The sequence below is a fragment of the Heliconius melpomene genome, chromosome 8 (assembly GCF_056956725.1).
Source record: "Heliconius melpomene rosina isolate 202511_hmr_F chromosome 8, ASM5695672v1, whole genome shotgun sequence".
In the NCBI taxonomy this organism is placed as follows: domain Eukaryota; kingdom Metazoa; phylum Arthropoda; class Insecta; order Lepidoptera; family Nymphalidae; genus Heliconius; species Heliconius melpomene.
Window position 1 is genome coordinate 1,954,374 of NC_140396.1, and position 22,590 is coordinate 1,976,963.

Genomic DNA, 22,590 nt, shown 5'->3' on the forward strand with positions numbered 1-22,590 from the left:
AGTTTTAGTGTGTAAACAGTGACAGTAATGGTGAGTTCGAATCTCAACTAGCAATATATTTACTGATGCGCCATGTATATAATAAGAACTTTTTAGGAGAACCTCGAAGAATTTTCACATACTATTTAATAAACTCCAACATCCAACAATATGTTTTTCTTTGCACACTATTCGGAAGGAAGAAATCTAAATCACTCCGTTCCTCGAATAGCAAAACACAAAGCGATATCCTTGTGTTGATACCAGAGCGAAGAAATGAGAACAATTCATTTCCCTAATGAAAATCGAACTCATCACCGTCGCGTTTACGGTGAGCTGCTGTGCCCCTGCATCTGAACCAAAAAACACTTTAATTATCAATTGACATAAAAACGTCAGTACTATTGTAATTTCTACGGGAAGCTGCTCTATCCAGAAATGGCAGATCTGCTGAGAGGAGACGACAAGAAATAGTTGTATCAACGTCATTTTCGAAATACATATTTAGCAAGGTATATTGCCTTGACTATTATCACTATTGATATATATTACTACTATGATCTATATTTCTTTCTATATATAATAATTTTATAAAATTTTTCCCTGATTCAACTAATCTTAGGAATAATGCTAATGCATTATTCCTAAGATTAGTTGAATCAGGAATGCTAATCTTAGGAACTAGTAGTTTGAAGTGGAAAATTCCGAAAAGAAATTCTTGCGTTGCATAGTGTATTTATCGAAGAGGCTTTAAGCAATATTAAATAACATTATTGGAGGAGTTACCTTAATACATAACTGTTAATTATTTCTATTTGACCACGGAGCCGAAGCCGGAGGTAAAAGCTAGTCATAAACAAACGATACAGCCGTAATTTAAGATTACAAAACAAACACTTACTCTTTCGCTTAGTTATTTTCAAACTGCGCGTCACAAAAGCGAGTTTTGTTTATGAATCACGGTACATACCCACTATCTAAACAGAAGATACTCTATTTTGGTAGTCCATGGTCTTATCACATTCTCCAGAAGGTATGATTGTCCTTAACCCATTTGTGACACGACAATGTATTTAATAATTCTGAATAAGTTTGGAAGAATGACGTGAAAATTGCAATGACAGTGATCTAAAAATAAGAGCGTCGGCGTCGTAGCGTGCGGCGCGCTGTGCGGCCGGCGGGCCACAGTCGAGGTCTGACCGTCGCGAGTCGCACACGAACGATACGAGACACAGCAGCAGCCATGGTGTACGAGAGCGACTTCTACACGACGCGCCGCCCCTACCGGCCCTCCAGCTACAGCGTGTCGGTGAGTGTCGCCTGCTAACACACGAGCTCCTCGCTCCTCCACCCCCGGGAGCCGGACGCCCGCCGCCCCCACGACCGGCAGACCCTCACTCTCGCCCCCTAGCTTAGCGCCCTCGTCCAGCGGTCGCGCAGCGCCAGAGTCTCATCGATCCCTCATTTAGTGTTCGATAGGTTGTTTGGTTGTCGCTTGTGATTATATTGCTTTGTAAGTATGTCCAGCCGCGCCGCGTCCCTCGTAGCGTAGAGTGCGATAGACAGTAGCGGAGCTACCGGGCGCGCCAAATATAGCCGCGGCTGGAGGCGGCGCGCGACTAACGGGGACTTCTCCGCTTGCAGCGGGCCGGCGACTGGGAGATGGTGCCCTTCGTGCCGCGCCCCAGCCTCGTGCCCGACCCCGTTACGGCCTTTGGGCGCCGCGCGCGGCCCGGCACGCGTGCCTCCGTGCTCGACCCCGTCGTGCAGCAGAACATCGCACCCAAGCCCGAGGCCAAGCTGGCGCCGCTCGCGCCCTACGTGTCGCCGCGCGAGCAGACGCGCGCGCGCGTCCTTGCGGCCGTGGGGCAGCGCGAGCGCGCCTTCGAGGCGGCGCCGCTGGGCACACCGCGCGACCACATGGACGTGGCGCTGGCGGCGGCGCACGGCCGCCCACAGCGCGTCCCGCACCGCCATGTCTACTACAGCAACTACGCCTCCTACTGATGCAGCAGGAGTCGCCTCGTGTCGTGTGTCGCTTTCGCTAGTAGGGTCTGTCGGGTCTGTCGGCGGCGAGACTGGGCGGGTCGGGGCGGGGTGGTGGTCCGGTGCTAAGTGCGCGGTTGTTGCAGACGCCGCGCCACTACGTGGTGGTGGACCGGGAGCTGGCGCCGCGGCGCGCGGAAGAGCAGTACTCGTACTCGTACTCGAGCACATCGGAGCGCGCGGGTGGCTCCGGCGCGGGCAGCAGCCTGCCGCAGCGCAGCTCGTACAGCAGCACGGTGGAGCGTCGCACGGGCAGCGGGCCGGGCGGGTACTCGTACTCCAGCGAGCGCTCCAGCAGCCTGGGCGGGCCCGGCGGGTACTCCTACTCGTCCACCAGCAGCGGCCGCCTGCCCTACGGCACCACCTACCGCCACTACTCTTACCGCGTGTAGCGCCCCGGCTCCCGACCCCCTCTCTCGTCCCCTCGTCCTCTATCATCCTCTATCAACCTAACCTAACCCCGCCTCCCCTATTTAATCAGTATTCGCTAACGTAATGTGATCGCACTACTTTACTTATAGACAAGTGGTCGTGGATCTTAGCTTTTTATGTGTTAGTATAAATTTTTTATCTAAATAAACATGTGATCTAGACTGATTTTTTTTAATAAACGCTTGCATTTTTAATAAATCTACTTTCCTTTTATTTCGCAAATCTGTGAAATATCGATGATGGGCTCGATATTTTTGTTTACTAACAGTTTGATTGTTGTTTACTTTTATGTTAATCATATTGAAAAGTGAACTTTTGAGATCTGTTCTCTCCCTGTTAGATTATAAATTTTACATTAAAATGAGAACAACAATACGATCAATTCTAATATTGAACTATCTAGTTAGGAATAAGTATAAATCTATGAAATCTGGTTCAAATCCAGTTACAAAATATATTGTTTTGAAATTTTAATTTAAACCTTTTAATTAATATAATAGGTACCTACAGGTGTTGAACGAAATTACTAAAGGTGTACTTGGATAAATAATTCTAATATAACAAGCTCAAAAATAATAATTTAAGAAACACACCAATCAACTTAGCCCTACACACACAGAACCCAATTAAATTTAAATACAACAAATATTAAGAGGAAATATTCCGTTTTCATTACGACGCCGCCGGCAGCCGCTGACGTCAGTGTACTACCTCTCATCCCTACTACCGTATTACCATGTCCCGTACGTCACGTACATACCTAAGCTGTCTCAGGTGAGTGGAGTGAGAGCTGCATCATGATTCAACGAGTGTACATATACCATTGATGCACAGCTTCCACCATTGATATGAAACACGCATTTTAATTGTCAGCTTAAAATGTTCATTATTCATTAGATGGTAACTATAAAGTGTTAGATACTATACTTAAGTATTATATTCTATTTAGTAATTACCTTAGATTATTGCCTCATTTTTTACCCCATAATTTCTGTATCTTCAAATTTAGCTGCAAAATCGAAGTTATATTTTAGTTCTAGTTTATCTGTGCCTTGACGTCATGCGTCATGTAAACAAGCTTTTGACAACAAGATGTTATTATATCTTTATATATTTTTTAAATCAAATAAACTCGATAAAAATTGTATATATCCTATTATTATGATGTAATGTACAAAAATAATAAAAACAATACAAACATATGTAAACATAGGGGTCCTAAAATTTTTTGAATTTATCGCATATTAGTCCATGAGTGACGTTTATATTCAGTTTACGAGAATTACGTCATGACAGCCTTTAATGTTTTAAGTGCTTAAAATTTAAATTATACAACATAATTTATAAATGAATATTTTTAATAATATATTTTTGACGCATAAGTTAAACAATAAACACTAGGAGATATTCACTTAACATTGCAAAATTTCTAAAAAGTATTTACTTAATTAAAACTTTAAAAAGCTTAGTGTCAGTAAATTGAATAGCGTTTTATTAATACGCAAAGCGGGTGTCTTAACACTCTGCCTACCCTGCTAATGCTTGAAGAAAAATATCATCAATTATTTACTTACTATATAATTAAAAAAAACAAAACAGAATATAGGTACCTAAGACTACTGCTATTCAATATTTTTCATATGAGTTATGATTTCCACTCTATAAATATTAAGATGATTAAAGCATACACAATATCTTAAACATTATATTTAATGTTTTTATTTACGGTATAAAATATTTATTTTTAAATTTTTCATACAGTATTAAATTTTTACAAGATTTTCTTCACAAATATAGTTTACTTTTAAATATGGCTGTACTTATTATTATTTTCCGTGACATTCTCAATGCGGTGACGAAGAACGAGCAAATCAATCGTCACAGCAGTTCCGAATTATTTGGCGCGAGCGTTGATTAGTCTTCACTACCGGTTAGATATTTGACATATTGTGTGGATATTAGCCAATGAGTTTGGAACCTGCTCTTACATTTCTTATAAGATATATTAGGGTACAAAAAGGATAGACTATAATCAAATAAAACGACATCCCTAAGTAAAGTATTGAAAGGGAATAATCTAAATATCTTTTACAACTAGGAAGGCCATCTAAACTCCAAAGGGACGCCATTAACAATATTCAGATAGAACTTTAAATACAGACATTTTTTTAATTTTTTGAATCACACATACTTACAATAAAATTTATTTAATTTTAAAAGTACTTTTAATACTTTAATCTCAACTAAATACATTTAATACTCTAGCACCCACTGGACAATACAATCGAATTGGTGGTGTATAATATAGAAATAGCAAAGGCGAGAAACACTCCACACCGACGCGGCGGCGGTGGCAGCTCGCCAAGCTAAATAACGAAACTTCTTAATATATCCTGCTCTTAATTATTGTATAATTTGTAATATAAACTTTTATGTTTTTACGTAGGTATGTGAATAATAAAGGAAACGGATTTACGTTAAAGTAAATATGATTAATGTGAACGGGTTATTTCAGTTTGCTTGGATTATTTTTCTATTACTATTGGCTAAATGAAATGTTCAATATCTTCAAATCTTACAGGTATAATTTATTAAATATTAATGAAATATTTATTACTTTCATTTCATGGTGTTAAGGAAAAGCGTGTTAAGTTTTACTGTTTAATACGCAATGCTTTCAGAATTTGGAAAATAAAAAACAGAGTGCCTTAACACTAGTATATCTCTACCTACTCTGCCGTGTGCCGGAGACAACGTGACGCTTAAAAAAAAACCTTAAAAGGCATGTTTAAGTGTGATAGGTATTACAATAATAAGGATCACGCTTTATCCCTAGCGGGATAGTCAGAGAGAAAGAAGCGCCAAACGCCACGGTCTCTACATACCTCTTTCGCCTCGTCCAGTGACATAAACCTGTGAAAATCTATTAAAATGATATGTAATATTAGTTGATATTAAATATATATAGGTGTATTTTATGGAAATCCAAGAAAAAATGGAAATAGAGGACACTGACATTGTAATTGAAGCCCATAAACCTTGAAGGCAACATAAACAGTGGTCTGCCAAACATTATTCTTTATTCTTTTTATATGAGACGGACCGGATGTCTCGTATCCCTGAGGAAAAACAATGAAGCTGGGAATTGATCAAGGGAACGAATGTTGGCAAATCACCAAAAACCAAGTGAAAACTTCTGCGCATTACGAAAATGAAATACCTATGTAATAAGAGTAAGAATTTTATGTAACATTTTGATGCATATAATTATTTGTTTATGCTTGGAAATTATTTTAAGAGGTTTAGTTTATAAGAATTAAGTTCTTTTTTGCAGCTTTACGCTGTATTCCACACATGGCAGGGTAGGCAGAGGAGCAGGTAGAGTAGGAGTTCTTGTAAGACACTCGGTCCCCTATTTTCCGCCGAATTCTCTAGACGGAACTCTACGTTGTTTTTTACCTAGATATCGCGATACAGCGTAAAAATGAAAATATTAAATATATTCATTTCATTTCCTCAATTGGGAACCGAACCAACACTTGTCATGCTTACTGTCACACTCTGTGCCCACGTTTGAGTTTTAATACCATAATCAATTAAAAAAAATAAAACTTTATATACGAGCAGCCTATGTATATCCGATTTCTAACTAAAAATAGTACTTATTTACTGTAAATCTACAAAAAAAATAAGGGCCTCTTGGCTCCTTACCCCATAAGATGCAAGAAAGAGCAATATTCCCCCTACTCTTCACCGAATTCTGAGGGCATTGCGTGTTGAGTGGCACCAGTGGCAAGCAGTGGGATAATCAACGTTGCGCTTTATCTCGTATAGTAAATATATTAATGCTATATGGCTGGTAATTTGACACCATTCACGCTGAATGGGTTTTAGATATAGTGACGATGATGACGTTGGTTTCCTTTAATAAAAAATTGATAAATAATGGAATGATACGTAGAACTCCCTAAAACCCGTTAAATTTTTGTAACGGCCTACCCTTTACGTGATAGATTAATCTTCTACTGAAATATTATACAAAAATTTATGAGAATCAATTGGATAATCAACACTATGTTATATATTTATGTTAGTATAAATAAACATATTGATAAAACAAACTATTGTCACGCTACAGGCAGTAAGGCACGGGGCACCTATTAGAAGACACGCTGCGTTTTAATCTAATTCTGTCCCGTCTTGAAGATTGAATCACTAACTCTGAGTCACGTCTATTGATACACGAAGAATTTCTCATAAACTTTTGTAACACCAAATAAACAGCTCGGTGGTGATTATTTATCGTATGTTATTTTTATAATGCATTTTGAAATGTTTATGTACTGTGAAAAAATTACTATTATTTTTAATTTTTTCGACAGTCTGTTTCTTCAAAACAGCTTATTTAAAAAGAAATTGAGAATTTATATTCTTTATTCTTCTTTTTTCTCTTCTCTCTTCTCCAAAAATTAATTAACTTCAAATTCACACCCATTCCAATATTAAAGACAAATATACTTACTCCATTTTAGATTGATTAATGCAGGAGGATGCTTGTATTTTTTTAAGAAAATAATAAAAACTATTGATTGTTGTCGTAACTATTGATGATAGTATCTATTATACTTCGTAGGTTCTAGAAAATATATATTATCTAGAAATTACAATAAAAGAAATCTAGGAACATTTATATCTCATTTAACTGTAATTTATCTGCACATTTTTCACAAAGCGAAGCTACCTGTAGGTAAACATTTTAACAACATTCAGGTAAGTATAAATAATTGTATGACTTTTTTAAGCATTTCATGTTTGATTCTTGCAAAATATTAATTTTAATCCAATCTAACAGCTTTAAAAAACAAGCGTTATTTACTAAACTTTAGATATTATCTAGGTACATATAAAACTCTTTGATAATCCGGCTATGACATAAGAAAATACTTATAGGATTTTTAACTCCCTATTTCGCATTTTTTCGTTCGCATAGTGGCGAAGAGTACGGTCAACAAGTCGTGGTCGCCCTGGAAAGAAAATAATCCAAAGTAAAAAAAAACCTAAAATCAAATCTGGGGAACCGTCTACCTCCAGCTAACTTAGGGCCTACTAACTACCGGGCGGCCATCGTTTATAGACCGTATTGTAAATTTATTACTTTCTAAATTTTTGAAATGTCCTGCTCCTATTATTAAATATATTAATAGTTAGATTGTCAAAATGCGACACCAATATGAATTTTGAATCTACGTAAACATCCATATAGAAAAATAAGATTTTGATTTCTTGTACAAATTACATTGCTATTTGATTGATATTTTCTACTTTGTAAATATTCATTTACAATCTATGCTAATTAAAGTTGACTAGCCTTTGGTATATAAGCAAGCGTAATTAAAAAACATAACATAGAATCATTTAGTTAATTACTTTAAAACTTAAAAAAGCTGTAAATAATTTAGCTTTTTTCCCGCATATACCTAGCATTAAAAACCTTAATTCTCATACTAAAATCAATTTTCCAGGCTGAACTCATCTACCGGCCGACCACTCGCACCGTGACCCGACTCGTCACGTACCCGGAGCCGCCCCACCACATCGTGCGCGTGCGCGTCCGTCCGTCCGTCATTTTGCGGGAACTCGACAGGATCCAGTACAAGCGCCGTCCAGCTACTGCTGTTTCTGCTGTCGATGATTTTTACAGATCTGAATCTAATAGGGTAAGATAGATTAGAGTATAATATGAATTATAGATAATAAAAAATATAAGCTTGAAGCTGTATCCCGCAGACAGCAGGTGTCTGCTTGGGAACATAGGCAGAGGGGACCCAGTGTTAAGACACTCCGTGCCCCATTTTTCGCCGATTTTTTCGTGGCATTAGGTGTTAAGTGGCGCAACTACACGCCGGGCTTTTGCCTTGGTATCAGAGCGGAGAAATAAAAATATTAAATTTGCCACTTTCGTTGAGTGGGAATTGAACTGATAACCTGTAGCGTGTACAATCATAGGGTTGTGCCCCTTTGTCCCGAATGGAATATGTGAATATGTGCAATAAAATATAAAATGTAGAAAAAAAAGAATTGCAAAGGCAATATTTATTCATTTAATATTTATTTAAAAAACGTGGGTAGGTAATAGGTATATAGTAAATTCAGATTGCTTCGAGCCAAACACGAACCTCTAAACATGTAATAAAACGTGCTTGGCACAAAAACGAAATGTCGAACAAAACACTATATAATGTTTAGTAAAATTCTTAGTTTTATAACTTTTTTATTTTTAGTAAAAAAACTATTACTGCTTATTACATCCTCGATAAATAAAACATTTAATAGTTCAACTTCTTCTTTCTGGTAACGTCCCAACACGCAATGCCTCCAGAATTCGAAGGAAAGCGTGGAGGGGAAATGTCTTTTCACTTACTTCCTTTTATCAATCCTGCTATGTGCGTAATACTCTGTGAAGCTGTTAACACAGCCTTCGATTGACGTCAAAAATAACATTTTACCGCTCTCAATGTACATTTCTTATTTGAAATAATGATGTATCGAAATATCAGATATCAAAGAGTACGTGATCTCAAACTTCTAAAAGATCAACAGTGTGCTCGTATACCTGCATTTAGCAGCTGTAATACCCACAGCGTACAGCTTACATTACTTGTCTACAGAAAACTAAAATAATCTTGGACGTTCTTGACCCGTTTGTAGTTGTACGAACATTCATTAGTTTTAGTTACGTAGAAATAGACTAGGATTCAATGTTACAAGTACTTTGTGTAATGGATACATTGACAGTCTTAAGAGAGCTCTACAAAATCCTTTAAATGTAAACCTAATTGAAGTTTGAGAATAAATAATTAATTATTTACACTTTCTCAGCTTACATTGCCCTAATAAGGCAAGGCTAAAACATTACTATTGAAATACGGTTCATTCGGAATTTAAAAAAAACCGATTTTCTTATTCTTAAATTGTACTGATGTAGTTTTATCATAACAGTTATAGTTTTTTTGACATTATACCTACATAAAAATATTCAAACTTTCAATACAAGAAGAATAAAAACTTTACAAAGTCAGCATTTTAATAAAAAATGTATTTTATGTATTTTCCTTTATAAAATTTCAGATATTCGAAGACGAGACCCGCCGCATCCGCGCAGACACGGCGTCTCTCCTTCAACGAGCTCGCTCGGTGGTGCCTCGCGCCAAATCAGTCGCGCCACTCGATACTATTTACTCGTAAGATCTCAACTTACCCTTACACTTTTATTTACCAAAAAAATATATAAAATGGAGAATATTAGAACCTTAAAATTGCAATAATGAATAGCTTTTATACACCTTTCTGATTTCTCGGCGCTAATGTAAGGCTAAACATTGTAAAATTCCACCATTAGTGTGGCCATGCGTCTAAAAATAACGTTACAGTAAGAAGAGATGGATTTTTGATGAATTAGGTACTTCTCATTTCCATGGAGATTTCTAGAGATGTTTTCCAGGACGGTCATTCTCAAAATGCAACACATTTGTGAATATCACTACAAAATCGAATATTGTTTATGCTATCTAATTGAATCATCTCGATAGATTCTAAATAAATGGCGGCAGATGTTGTGCGAAATGCCAATAATAGACCATAAATCTTAGCAAAACGAAATCGAAACCTGACGTAATAATTACAAGTCATGTTTTTTTTGGCTCAAATGGGATGTAACGATCTAAAAATAGTCCACCCATTGATGAGTGTATCGACACTGACATTGCAGACGGCACACGCGTAGAAAATGATTTTGGCAATGCACCACTGTATTGTAAACAAAACGCCTCATAACCTCACGTTGACTTATAAAAGGATTTTTGGAAACCGATAGATGATTCCAGTGTGGGTGTTTGTTTCCCAGCCAAGAGTACGCGTGTGACGTGGGTGGTAGCAGACGGTGGTTTAATTTTAGCACGCTTAAATACCAGCCTCGCCGCTTTCTATGTGAATATGGTTTTTTTTTGTTTTGATATTAAGTTAATTGTATAGAAAATATAATTTTTAGTTTACATCACAAGAACAGATATTTTTTCTGGTCCACTTTGGAAGCACCTACCTTCTAGGATATCTATAAAAATAAGACTTATTAATGTACCTAATGCTTCTTAATTCTTAATCAAGCATTGTTTTACAGCTATTCTTACGGAGAGCCGGTACCATACCGTTTCAGCAATGACGCCTACGTCGCCAAGCTCTTATTGCCTCTGCGCAGCGTCTCTGACAACATCCAGCACATCTCTTTCTATTCGGAACCCGCTAAGAAATTCACAGGTATGATTAAATTTTAAACTAGCGATAAGTTTATTTAAGTACTACAGTGATATTGATATTAAATTTGACTTAATGGCCAGTTATTCTATAATTTACAACATTATAATTATTCCTTCAAAGTAATTAAAAATATTAACTTTATTATATGTGGATTTTGTCTTACGTCCATGTTCGTGTGTATTTTTTAAAGAATCGTCAACGCTCCAGGAATATTTGGTTACTATTACCCTCTTAAATTGCATATTTCAAGCATATTTCACTAAATTTCAATGAAATTTTTGCAAAGTAACAATAATTCCACGGGAGTTGACCACCATATCTAACAGTAATATCCCAAGTGTTATCCTTATAACCCGAGGTGTTGATCGCCAGGACGCGGACACCTCGCGTGCGTACACTATTCCGGCAAAAAGGCCTTCCCCAACCGCAGACCTCTGTACCCCCTCTACAAGGAACTTAGCATCAGGGACGACGTGAACCTCCTTTCGTTTTACGCGAAAAACAGACTAGCCGCCGCGGGTCTGGCCGACGAACAGGCCACAGGTATTAAAAATTAAACGTTGCCAGTCCAGGGAAAGAATGAAATTGGGAAAAATTATAAAATCGATTTTTTTTTCTTTATAACTTCTATTAACTTAATATATTTTTTGTTTGGATCTTTTCTGTGACTTTACATATTTATTGGCAACATGGATTCTTTCTCTTTTGATTCTTGGTAACGAATGTTTAAAAAAAACGATTGTAAGCTTTTGGCGGTTCGTGTACTGTTACCTGTAAGGATATAAGAATAAGATAATTAAAAAATTGGGGGGGGCTGTTGAAACTCTGAATCTGGTAACACTATACGTCGACAACGCCAGCTAGCGCTCGCTTCTCCTCCGCAAAATTAAAAGGAAAATGGCTAAATAAAGCGCAGTGAGCAACCTCGTAACTCATTGTATATAATTGTACATACTAAAATCGTGTATTATACAATAATTTTGCATTTATATTTAGCATCAAATCAAACAAGGAGCATTTACATATTACCTATGTCTTTTATGTATTATCTGTTGTAGATTCCTTTTTGCAAATACCCTTTTATTGTGACCTTTTTATAGAAACCAAATAAGCTATAGAGATAGTTTTACATAATTGTTTACATAATTGAGTGTATTATTTCGAAGTCATTTAAAAATGACACATTTAACTTGATATAACGGAACTATTCAGTTGTTAAAGATTTTCTAAAATAATAAAAACTTTTCTGTAGGGTTACGAGGCCTCATTATAGCGTCTTTTAAATACCGCTTCCAGCTTCGTGTAGTATAAACCGAGCAAATAAAAAAGAAATATAAAATCAGTGTCTAACACTGGGTGTGGTGTCTCTTGCAGCGGATGATGCGCAGAAGGCGACAGCGGCGCAGTGCGCGTAGCTCCAACCCTCCTGTCCTTGATCTCGGTATAACAGGGGTGGCGAACCGTTGGCACATGTTTTATATATGAAATTTAAATGTAATTCTCTCCATTTATAATAGTAATAAGTGTTGTAGACGTGTTTATTTAAATCACCAGGCGTAAACCCTGTATACTTTGGTTTAAAATTACGTACATTCTTATAAAAGCTTGGAAATTTAAGTTAAATTTATTGATTTCGATTTCGTTTGAGATTGTTTGAGAAAATATTGCAGCGTTTTAGCTTTCTTTAGTATGTTTGGATTTTTAAATAATTCCTTATTTACATATTTGTATATACCTACGTGTAATATTGAACTTGTCACTACCCCACAGATATAAAAGGTTCGCCACCCTCAATAACAATCCGACTAATCGAATGCATATATAAATATATATTTTCGTATTTTATACACACATAATTATATTACACATAATATATTTTGTTATTAATATACAATATAACTATCTACACTTTTAGTCGTGGTAACGCAGTCCGCGACACGTGCTCGAGACGTCTCGTGTTCACTTAACAGAACTGATTTTGTTTAACAATAAATAATTTTACCACTATTAGTTGTTTTAATTAGTTCGCATAATAGATATTTTAACGTTCATGCTTGTGACACCCGAGCTTTAGCTTAACGCTTCGCTTTTTTACTAACGAATTTGCGAAACACATTTTTCCTAATATTCTACAGGTAATAATTGTATTCAAACGTCCATGTGCCCAGAAATATCCATAATGTAAATATATAAATTAAATTCCCATATTTAAAGGATTGTAGGTACATAATTTTGTAAATAATTTCGCAGAACGCACACCACATGCACATTGTAATCGTTAATTTGCACATGCCCGAATCAGCTTTCACGGCTCACCTCATGTAAAAAGTCAAAGAATGAGCATCGATACCTTCATTAAGCCTTAGGCCGATATGGCAAAGCACTCATGTTGAGGGCGTTACGAGCTGTGCTGCTGCGCTTACCTTACATCCGTGACCATCCTTGCAAAATGACATGCTTCTGCAGTCAGCTGCTTAAGCAATTCATTTCCCGAATGGTCATGGTACCACGCTATCGTTTACTGCGGCTTAGTGAAACTCCTTCCATGGAGACCTAGCCGCAAGTTTCAGGCGCCGCAGATAATGGAAGACCCTGCTCTGGAGCTGAAGGCGGCGAAAGCGGAGCGTGCAGAAAGATTTAGGGCTACCACTGCGGAACCTGTCCTAGCACCAGCAGCTGATCTGGCTGAAATAAAACGGAAAAGGCAAGAAGAGGCTCGTGCCGCTGAAGAAAAGTATGAATTATTAAATAAAATACTTAATTGTTGAATTATATATTTTTCCTAATATATAAATAATAACTTTCAGAGCTTTGAAAGAAGAAGCAAAACGTGAGGCTGAACGTAAGGCACAGGTAAAATATTATTTATTAAAATACCTACTCTTAAACTATGTAAGACATGTTAAGCTTAAAAATAATACATGAATTATAATTGTATAATTAAGGCTGAACGTGAAGCAGCAGAAAAACGAAAAGCTGAAGAGGAAGCCCGTAAAGCTGAAGAAGCTAAACGTAAAGCAGAAGAAGAAGCTAAGAAAGCTGAAGAAGAAGCCAAGAGAAAAGAAGAGGAAGCCAAAAAAGCTGCTGAAGAGGCTGCTAGACAAGCCGAGGAAGCACGTAAAGCAGAGGAGGCTAGGCTAGCAGAAGAAGCTAGATTGGCCGAAGAGGCTCGTTTGGCAGAAGAGGCCAGATTAGCCGAAGAGGCTAGGTTAGCTGAGGAAGCACGTTTAGCTGAAGAGGCCAAGTTAGCCGAAGAAGCCCGCTTAGCAGAAGAAGCCAGGCTAGCCGAAGAAGCCAGGCTTGCCGAAGAGGCCAAGCTAGCTGAAGAAGCCCGATTAGAAGAAGAAAGATTGGCTGAACAAAGAAGACAAGAAGAACTGGCTAAATTAGAGGAACTGGAACGTCAGGCTCAAGAAGACCGTGAAGCCGATCTTGCAAGACAGGTATTTTAATGCCTCAAGTAATTAAGATAATATAAGATAAAAGATATAATTGCTTATATTATTTACTTTTATTTATTATATTTTTGTTTATTTGTTTGTCTGAGACTATTACTAAACTTACTTAAAATATTACTACTTGTAAACCATATTACGCTGGACGAAGTTTTTCTATGTTTGGAAATTTGATTTTACATTTTATTTTAATATGATTTTACAGTAGATAGGGAAGTCACGGATAAAACATCTATTTTATTAAACATACAAAAATAAGAAGCCAGGAGTATAATCAAAAATACATTAATTTAATAAAAAATCCACAGGCTGCTGAATTAGCTGAAATTGCGAGACAAGAATCTGAACTGGCTGCGGCTCGCCTAGAAGAATTGCAACACAGTAGTTCTGCTGGCGATAATGTCGATGCTGAATCCAGGTACGATATATATTTTTATTTACATATTTAATTTCGAATATTTATCGAAATGCAGAGAGTAAGAGTTCAATAGCACAGATCAAACCAGAAACCCATTCCATTTTGTGTTAATAGTAAGAATTAAAAATAAATTCCATTCCAATTCATAAATAAGTTCCATTCCATTCCATTTTCATTCAGGAGTATACACTCTCCATGTCTGAAGGCGTAAATAACTTCTATAGACAATATAGCACCCTTGCATAAGCATACTAGTTTGACATACTACGTACTCCGCATACTAAGAGAAATTGACCTGTGACCTGGCTGTAATAAAAAATAGCAATTATTTTTAACCACAATTTTTTTTCTAAATAGTGAAACGCCGGCAGAGGAGGCACAACCCATTGTTGAAGAACCTGAAAGCCCTGAAATCATCCCCGAAGAAGTTCCCGAAGCACCTGTTGAATCACAAGACGCTGCCGAAGTCAGTGAAGACGAAAAAGCTGAGCCCGATGTTACTGACGAAGAATAAATTCAACGTTATTCATTCTCTCTCTCTCTCTCTAACAAATCATTTTTAATAAAACATAATAACGGACCATTCAATGTAATGATAAAATAATTGAAATCATTAAGATCTAGACTTATTCTAGTCATGCATTTTCATTTACTTCTATACTATTCACTATTCATGTAATATCTAGAATATATGAATAGTGGAATAGAAAATGGCAGTAAAATAATAATTTCATATTATCCCCTACTTTCTGTTGCGTAAAGTCATTACGTGGTTAAATGAAAGTTATGTTATGTTATTGTGAACTTTGTTATGTTTTAACTGTTCTAAGCTAAGAAGTTTTATATGATGTTATATTTTGTTAAATTTAACAATAAAAGACAAATTAACAAATTTATTTCTTTTATTTTGTCCTACTACTTAAATTATTTGTTTTCTCATTTCTTTTTACTCTGGCCCTAGCCCTAGCCCTGGGCATCAGATTTATGCTCTTAAAACCACAGTGCCTAGCAATGTGTAGAGAAAACCTGCGTTAAAATACTACATTCTAGTTTTCATCAAAATTCATGAGATATGGCATGTTGAGTGGTGGAAATCTATGGCATCACTTGCCAAAGTTGGGAAATGAAAATAAGGCAATCTCTAAGTAGGGTTGACCATCGCATTCACATTTACAGTTACACTATGCATCAATGTTCTTAAAATCTTTACTCATGCTTATTAATATAAAAATCCGAAAACTCTATATATCACTTCCTTTGATTAATGTCTTTAATAATTACATATGGTAATAACTAAGAGTTGTATATGGACCGTTTATTTTGAAAGTGGTGTAAGTCCATTTTTGAGAAAAATGAGATATCACGTAATTCATGCTTAATTTAATGTAATGTTTTTATATATAACTAGTCCGTGTTTAATTTCTCAAAAAAAAACCATGTTTTGAACAACTTAAAATCGGTCAGTAAATGAAATTGCATAATCATCGACATACTAACCTTTAATTTTCTCAAAACAAAAGAAAATGGACTTACACCACTCTCAAAATAAACAGTCCATATGATAAATGACATATTCTAAGTGTTCAAGGTAACACTGTGCTACATTATAACAATTACCATTATGCAGCTGGTAGTGGTTACTTGTTTCATAAATTATTCTAAAAAGTAAGAAATTTTCAATTAAAAGCAGTAGTTCCTGAGATGAGCATTTCATAATTTAGTAAACCTGATAATATTTGTACAGATTGTTCAGTATACATTGTATGTAGCATATTTCTGGGAATAAATAGTTTTTTGTACAATAATAATGATTATATTTAAATATGTGTCGCCAAGTTCTATTAGTTCTATTGAGGAAAAAGATATTCAAATAAATTATTATTCCATCTCAATATATAAAAATATATTTATTAAATACCTTATAATATTAATATAAAAATCACTGTAGTTATTACTATAAATCCATCTTTACTATTTTATCAACAGTTGACGCTACTTCCTCCTTCGATACTTTATTTTCACATTTTTTATGGGAGGGCTTTATTATTGGTTTGGAATCTTCTTTAGGTTTTGGGCTTTTCTTTATATCTAAAAATTGCTTATCTATGTCCACTATCTTTTGTTTTATCTGCAAAATCAATGTTCAGATTATTTTAAATAACTACTTTGTCATATATCAAATATAAAAAACAGGTAAATTATTTGGACTCACATTTTTCAATCCTAAATTAACAGCTTTCGCCTTGGTTTTCTTCAAGCTTTTAGCTCCTGCTACTTTAAAAACATTTCCATTAACACCTTTTTTCTTATCTTTACCCATGATTATGAAAATAGCAATGGTTATCAGTAGTTTAAACAGATTTTTTCAAACTAAATTGGAAAAGTGCGAAACATGATCAAAATATATCTAAATGACATTAGCGACAAACATGTGCTTTTGACAGTTGAAATGTGTTCCTTTATTTATTCTGAAATAGGAAAAAACGGACAACTATATTTTATCATACAGCTTTATCTTAAATTATTATTCTAGGACGGTGAGAAGTAATATAAATAATTAAATCAGATTTCAAGAAAACGGTTATTCTTTGTTTTTGTAATTTACACAACATATTTTCTAAAATATAATCAATAAAATTATATAGTAAAATTAATGTTGTTTATATCACAAGTACGATAGGTACTTGAAAAAAGATTTTTGAATATTTATAAATACATTCGTAAGTAAACATTTACAGATCTAACTTTAAGAACACGGAAACTTCAAAGAAAAGAAAACTTTTTTGTTAATTTGTCACATTAATTTGTGTGGAAAATATATATTTTAAAATATTATAAATTCTATAAATTTTTTGTTAGAAAAAGTAGTGTAAGAAATGGAATAAAAACTGTCGTAATAAAATGTCTTTTTTTTACTAATTCAAAATTGAAAATGTGTTGCCTATTGTAAATTTAAATTGTCAAATATTGGATTGGGCAGAATTAATAAACCAATATTTTTAATTTAAAAAAATACAATATTTACTTTTTGGTTCTAAATATTAATGTGTAATAAAGACTTTTAATGTAAATATTAACAACTTCGTAAATCACACAGTTAGTAAATTAAGCGAGATAATTTGCTTAGCACTTAAGTATTTTAAGCATAATAGATTTTTTCGCTCCAGTAAATAAAACGCCGCCAAAATTAATTACTACTCGAAATACAACGGAAATATCTCCGGCATGGCTAAGGTACGTAAGACGTAAACAAAATAATATATATTTCAATGTAAATTATGTGCATATTAAATTATCGTACCTCAATACTGGTTTTTCTGGTATATACAAGAAAACCTCTACCGGTCTCTGCACATTTTATTTCGTTTCTTTAACAATATTGAATAGCGTATTGAAATATCTCAATAGTTCCATTAAAATGGGTGAAATAATTGAAGAAAAAGTAAGTTAAAAGTACATTAAACATAATAGTTTAGATCTTAACATTTATATTGTTCAAATGGTCACAATTTTTTTAATATTTTTTATTTACTGGTGTAAAATTCTTATTCCTGTACTTTTTTGTATTCATTTATTTTTTAATTAATTTTCCAGCCAGTATTATATTCATACTGGCGAAGCTCATGCTCCTGGAGGGTGAGGATAGCTCTAAATCTGAAGGAGATACCATATGATATAAAGGCTGTTAGTCTTATCAAAGGTGGTGGAGAACAACACTGTAATGAATATAGAGAAGTTAATCCAATGGAACAAGTTCCATCATTGATGATTGGTAAAAAAATATATTATTTACATATTTTCATTTTATAAATTGTTCTTCTATCAATATCAATTTCCACCTGAAGAATTATCATTTCTCAGCTTTGGTAGACAAAACCAGACGGTAAGTTCGGCCGCTCAACATGCATTATCTCAAAATAGGGCTGGAAATAGTTAAAGAATGATCTGAATACTGTGATATTCAGGCTTGCCCTGCTTCATAATGTTGCCTAAGAGTTGACAATAAAATCTCTGAATTACATAGAAGATGGTACTGAGTTCTTTCACTTAACAAAAAGTTGAGATTGTCTCAATAGTAGTCTTAATAGTTTTAAGGAACCAGACAGATGTATACATTTAATAATTATTATGGTGTTGAGTTCTATCTCTATTATAATAAATATTTAACTTATTTTAATAAGTAATACATTTGTTTCTAGATGGCCATACATTTGTAGAATCTCTTAGCATAATGCATTATTTAGAGGAGACAAGACCACAGCGACCATTGATGCCTCAAGATTGCTTTAAAAGAGCCAAAGTGAGGGAGATCTGTGAGGTATGTATCTTTCTAGAATTTATTGTTAATTCTTACTATGAAAGCATTTTTAATATGTAAAATGAAATTTCGGTCATTCAATATGCAATATGTTAATGGTAAACAGTGAACTAAGTCTCATAAGTGTAAATCACATAAAGTGTATATAAATATATTCAATTAAACAATATATTTTTGTTAATAAATACCTGAGGTTTCCATTAGGAAATAAATAAAGCTTTTAATCAGTGGTCATAGGGGAAGTTTAAAGTTTTAAAATATTATCTACTTAAAAGAACAAAACAAAGTAAAAAAAACTAAAAAGTGAATAATAATCTTTGGCAGGTAGGTTTTTTGGTCAGGTTGCCCCTAGACATACTTGTCGTACATATGTATGTCTCGTCTATTAAGTGTGCAAAAAAATTAAACATACTATTAAACAAATTTCCAGATAATTTCCTCTGGAATACAGCCCTTACAAAATCTTATAGTACTAATATATGTGGGAGAAGATAAAAAAAAGGAATGGGCCCAACACTGGATCATGAGAGGTTTCAGAGCTGTCGAGAAACTATTGTCGACTTGTGCAGGCAAATACTGTGTGGGCGATGAAATTACTTTGGCTGACTGTTGTTTGGTGCCGCAGGTTTTTAATGCTAGAAGGTTGGTGGAATGTTTTTTTAATGTGCTTTTATTACTTGTATTAGTGTGATGGATGGCGAACACAACACATAGTACAGTCAGACTGTGCCACTGGGCCACGAGCATTCTTATGTTTTCTTTAAAACATTTGAGATTAAAAAAAATCTACATAATTAAGAAGAAAATATCATTTATAAAAATTACTAACAATCTAAATTCAATTCCAGATTCCACGTAGACCTGCGTCCATTTCCAATAATATTACGTATAGACCGTGAACTAGAGAACCACCCGGCGTTCCGCGCCGCACATCCGTCTGCGCAACCCGACTGCCCGCCCGAAGTCGCGAAGTGAACCCACTACCACTGCTGTGGATGAATATGTATTAGGTTTTTACAAGCTTTTCTTTATTGGTTTTTGTTTTATTTTTTTGTATATTTTGATTTTTTCTTAGTTTTTTTGGATAGTAGTTTACTACAGTTTGGATAGTAGTAAATTACAGCACCACTTTGATTTTTTTGTGCTGAATGCTATAAAATTTACTTAAAGATATTATTGGTCTTACATTTTTTAGTAGCCATACTAAATAGAATATTATAAACATAAACTATCATACCAGTTTAAGTCCTAAGACTTCATAAGATTTTATAAGGAATATCATATTTTTATTTCCTTTGCTAAATTCTAAAATCACAATCTAATATTCTTTTAATATTTATCTCATTATAATAAATTATCTATCAATAAATGGCACATTCCATTTTTAATATTAAGTTAAAATATATTTTAATACATTTTATAAAGTGTATATTTGCATACTAAGAAATTGTTATAATATTTTTTTACTGTTTTTTTTTATATTTTTTATTATTTACATACATTGTAAGCCGTTTTATTATAAAGTAGTTAATTAGTGCATTAAGGAGTGAGATGAGATCTAGTGATTTTATATATATTTTTTTCATTATGATTTTATACTTTTTTAAAATTATATTTTATAATAACCTTTTTTTAAAGGATTTTTTGCAAATCAACTTTCCATTTCGTTAAATTAATAGAATATTATGTTAATATTAAGATATCTAATTTTAAATTAGTAAATAAAAGGGTTTTACAAGGTTTTCGAATCTTATTGCTGTATAAATATTAATATGTAGTGGTAGTGTTTAAATATGAACGCTATTTGTGTTCTAAAGTAGTCTTAATACATTTCATAGTAATTATAGAAAGCCAGGGATGTTACGGAGCTTCGTTACAAAACCGTAAAAACCGAATAAAAGGTTGCGGATAGTTCCGTATATGGGCGGAGTTTAAATAAGACTTATTATAACGGTTTTTTTATTTTGCCTACACTAGTGTTTAGTATGAACTATCCATAAATTGCCTAAAAAATATAACCAACAAGCCTTAGTTCCGTATCCAAAGCTGCTGTAGGGTCCATAACATCCCTTATAGATACTACATACATATGTGCCATGGTTACCAATTGAAATTTGAAAATAAAGTAATGCATATAATAATTAAATAAAATAAAGTTTATAACTTTAGATACGATTTTTATAACGTTTTTTTTTATTTGGTTACATTTTTTTATTTTTTGTAATGAAATAATTGTTATTATTAAAAAAAAATAAAGATTGTCTGTGTGTTTATGGAAAATGACTTATTACTTATTTATAGGAAAAATTTGAAATGTCTCATTTTTTTATTTGATTTTATTGTTTGTATATTTGTATTGTTTTAATATATTAAAACATATGAGCTTTTTTGTTGTTGTTTTTATATAAACCTTTCAATAGTGTCAGGATGTTTATATTCATTTATAATTAAACATTGGTCTGAATTATATAAACATTATTGTATGTGTTTATTTGACATCTTATTTTAAGAGTTATGGGTAATGTATCTCGCACATAGCAGGGTAGGCAGAGGGAACCTAGTGTTAAAACACTCTTTCCCACTTTACGCCGTTAATTTTTCGAAGCATTGCATGTTGAGTGGCGGAGTGCACCGCCGGGCTTTTGCCTTGGTGCCTATGCAATGAAATAAAGTTAATAAATAATAATTAATTCCCTCGTGAGAATCAAACGTACAACCGTCGCGTTATAATCACACCCTAGTGCGACTGCGCCACGACGGCCTATAGGAATAACTTTATAAAAAGCTGTGACCGTATAATAATGCTAATGTTTTATTTTATTTGCATATTGTTAATATTAATGCACTTTTTATGAAACTATTTTATAAGATTTTTTGCAGCTAACTATACTACATTTTTTATAACGACAACACCGTACCAAGACGATGAATAAAGTTTTGATAACAGTGACATTTCATAGAAAATATTACCATGTACAATGCTATTTTCCATAATATTGTAATATATAGTACTTACTTTAAATTACATAAAATATAGAAGGTTAATAACCACTAATAGTATTATATTTTCACTTTATATTATAATTTTTATAATGTTTACTCATCTGTTTGTAGTTTTTTCTTATATAAATATTCTTAAAATTGTTATTTTGGTTCTATTATTTATTGAGTAACACTAGTCACTTCTAAATGAATATAAATATATTATTTGTCTACAAATTTCCTTTTCTAAAATTAAGAACATAATGACAATTTTAAGATTTGTGTGTTCAAGTAATCGGCGTCACTACTGTACTGTTCACGCTATATCCCGCACATAGCATGGAAGATAGAGGGACCTGGGAGGCTATTGTTAAAGACACTTCCGAACCTCATTGATCGCCGAATTCTCCAGGAATTGCGTATTGAATAGTGAAACTCAACGCCGCACTTTGCGTCGGCAAATTCAATGAAAATATTAAAATTTAGTGGGAATCAAACCCAGAATCGTTGTGTTGCACCAAACAGTCGCGCGCTTGTGCCAAGACTGCAATATCATTCATATATTATTATTAATATACATATATAAACTATTTAACAAAAAACTTTAAGAAAGCCGCTTCTAAATAATACAATAAATTTATTTAAAA

The 22,590-nt window shown here is 34.1% G+C and overlaps 3 protein-coding genes across 6 annotated transcripts; 2 read left to right on the top strand and 1 right to left on the bottom strand.

Annotated features, from left to right (window-relative positions):
• Window positions 1–866: 866 nt before the first annotated feature.
• On the top strand, window positions 867–15,186 carry LOC146536631 (uncharacterized). Of its 3 annotated transcripts, XM_085189112.1 has the most exons (12): window positions 867–1,012; window positions 1,104–1,288; window positions 3,148–3,231; window positions 7,980–8,174; window positions 9,586–9,698; window positions 10,634–10,770; window positions 11,143–11,313; window positions 13,303–13,504; window positions 13,578–13,623; window positions 13,716–14,213; window positions 14,534–14,643; window positions 15,001–15,186. In XM_085189112.1, the coding sequence occupies exons 2-12, from the start codon at window positions 1,223–1,225 to the stop codon at window positions 15,155–15,157; spliced, it is 1,779 nt and encodes a 592-aa protein (XP_085045238.1). In that variant the 5' UTR covers window positions 867–1,012; window positions 1,104–1,222; the 3' UTR covers window positions 15,158–15,186. The 3 variants fall into 3 exon arrangements, with proteins under 3 accessions (XP_085045238.1, XP_085045240.1, XP_085045239.1); XM_085189114.1 differs by lacking the exon at window positions 11,143–11,313 and having other exon boundaries at window positions 902–1,288; XM_085189113.1 differs by lacking the exon at window positions 3,148–3,231 and having other exon boundaries at window positions 915–1,288.
• Window positions 15,187–15,527: 341 nt separating this feature from the next.
• On the bottom strand, window positions 15,528–17,085 carry LOC146536632 (uncharacterized). The gene is made up of 3 exons (XM_085189119.1): window positions 16,856–17,085; window positions 16,562–16,771; window positions 15,528–16,301 (listed from the first exon to the last, which is right to left on the bottom strand). The coding sequence occupies exons 1-2, from the start codon at window positions 16,961–16,963 to the stop codon at window positions 16,598–16,600; spliced, it is 282 nt and encodes a 93-aa protein (XP_085045245.1). The 5' UTR covers window positions 16,964–17,085; the 3' UTR covers window positions 15,528–16,301; window positions 16,562–16,597.
• Window positions 17,086–17,588: 503 nt separating this feature from the next.
• LOC146536633 (putative maleylacetoacetate isomerase 2) lies at window positions 17,589–21,350 on the top strand. 2 transcript variants are annotated; one of them, XM_085189118.1, is made up of 5 exons: window positions 17,589–17,877; window positions 18,238–18,415; window positions 18,843–18,961; window positions 19,392–19,603; window positions 19,810–21,350. In XM_085189118.1, exons 1-5 carry the CDS (start codon window positions 17,869–17,871, stop codon window positions 19,934–19,936), a joined length of 645 nt encoding a protein of 214 aa, XP_085045244.1. In that variant the 5' UTR covers window positions 17,589–17,868; the 3' UTR covers window positions 19,937–21,350. The 2 variants fall into 2 exon arrangements, with proteins under 2 accessions (XP_085045244.1, XP_085045243.1); XM_085189117.1 differs by lacking the exon at window positions 17,589–17,877 and adding an exon at window positions 17,948–18,085.
• Window positions 21,351–22,590: the final 1,240 nt, after the last annotated feature.

Coding starts and splice junctions, on each gene's coding strand:
- LOC146536631 (XM_085189112.1), top strand. CDS start 1,223: ATGGTGTACGAGAGCGACTTCTACACGACGCGCCGCCCCTACCGGCCC. Junction 11,314..13,302: donor GGCCGACGAACAGGCCACAG/GTATTAAAAATT, acceptor ACTGCGGCTTAG/TGAAACTCCTTCCATGGAGA. Junction 13,624..13,715: donor AGGCTGAACGTAAGGCACAG/GTAAAATATTAT, acceptor TGTATAATTAAG/GCTGAACGTGAAGCAGCAGA.
- LOC146536633 (XM_085189117.1), top strand. CDS start 18,062: ATGGGTGAAATAATTGAAGAAAAA. Junction 18,962..19,391: donor AAGTGAGGGAGATCTGTGAG/GTATGTATCTTT, acceptor ACAAATTTCCAG/ATAATTTCCTCTGGAATACA. Junction 19,604..19,809: donor CAGGTTTTTAATGCTAGAAG/GTTGGTGGAATG, acceptor ATTCAATTCCAG/ATTCCACGTAGACCTGCGTC.
- LOC146536632 (XM_085189119.1), bottom strand. CDS start 16,963: ATGGGTAAAGATAAGAAAAAAGGTGTTAATGGAAATGTTTTTAAAGTA. Junction 16,772..16,855: donor TTAATTTAGGATTGAAAAAT/GTGAGTCCAAAT, acceptor TTGATTTTGCAG/ATAAAACAAAAGATAGTGGA.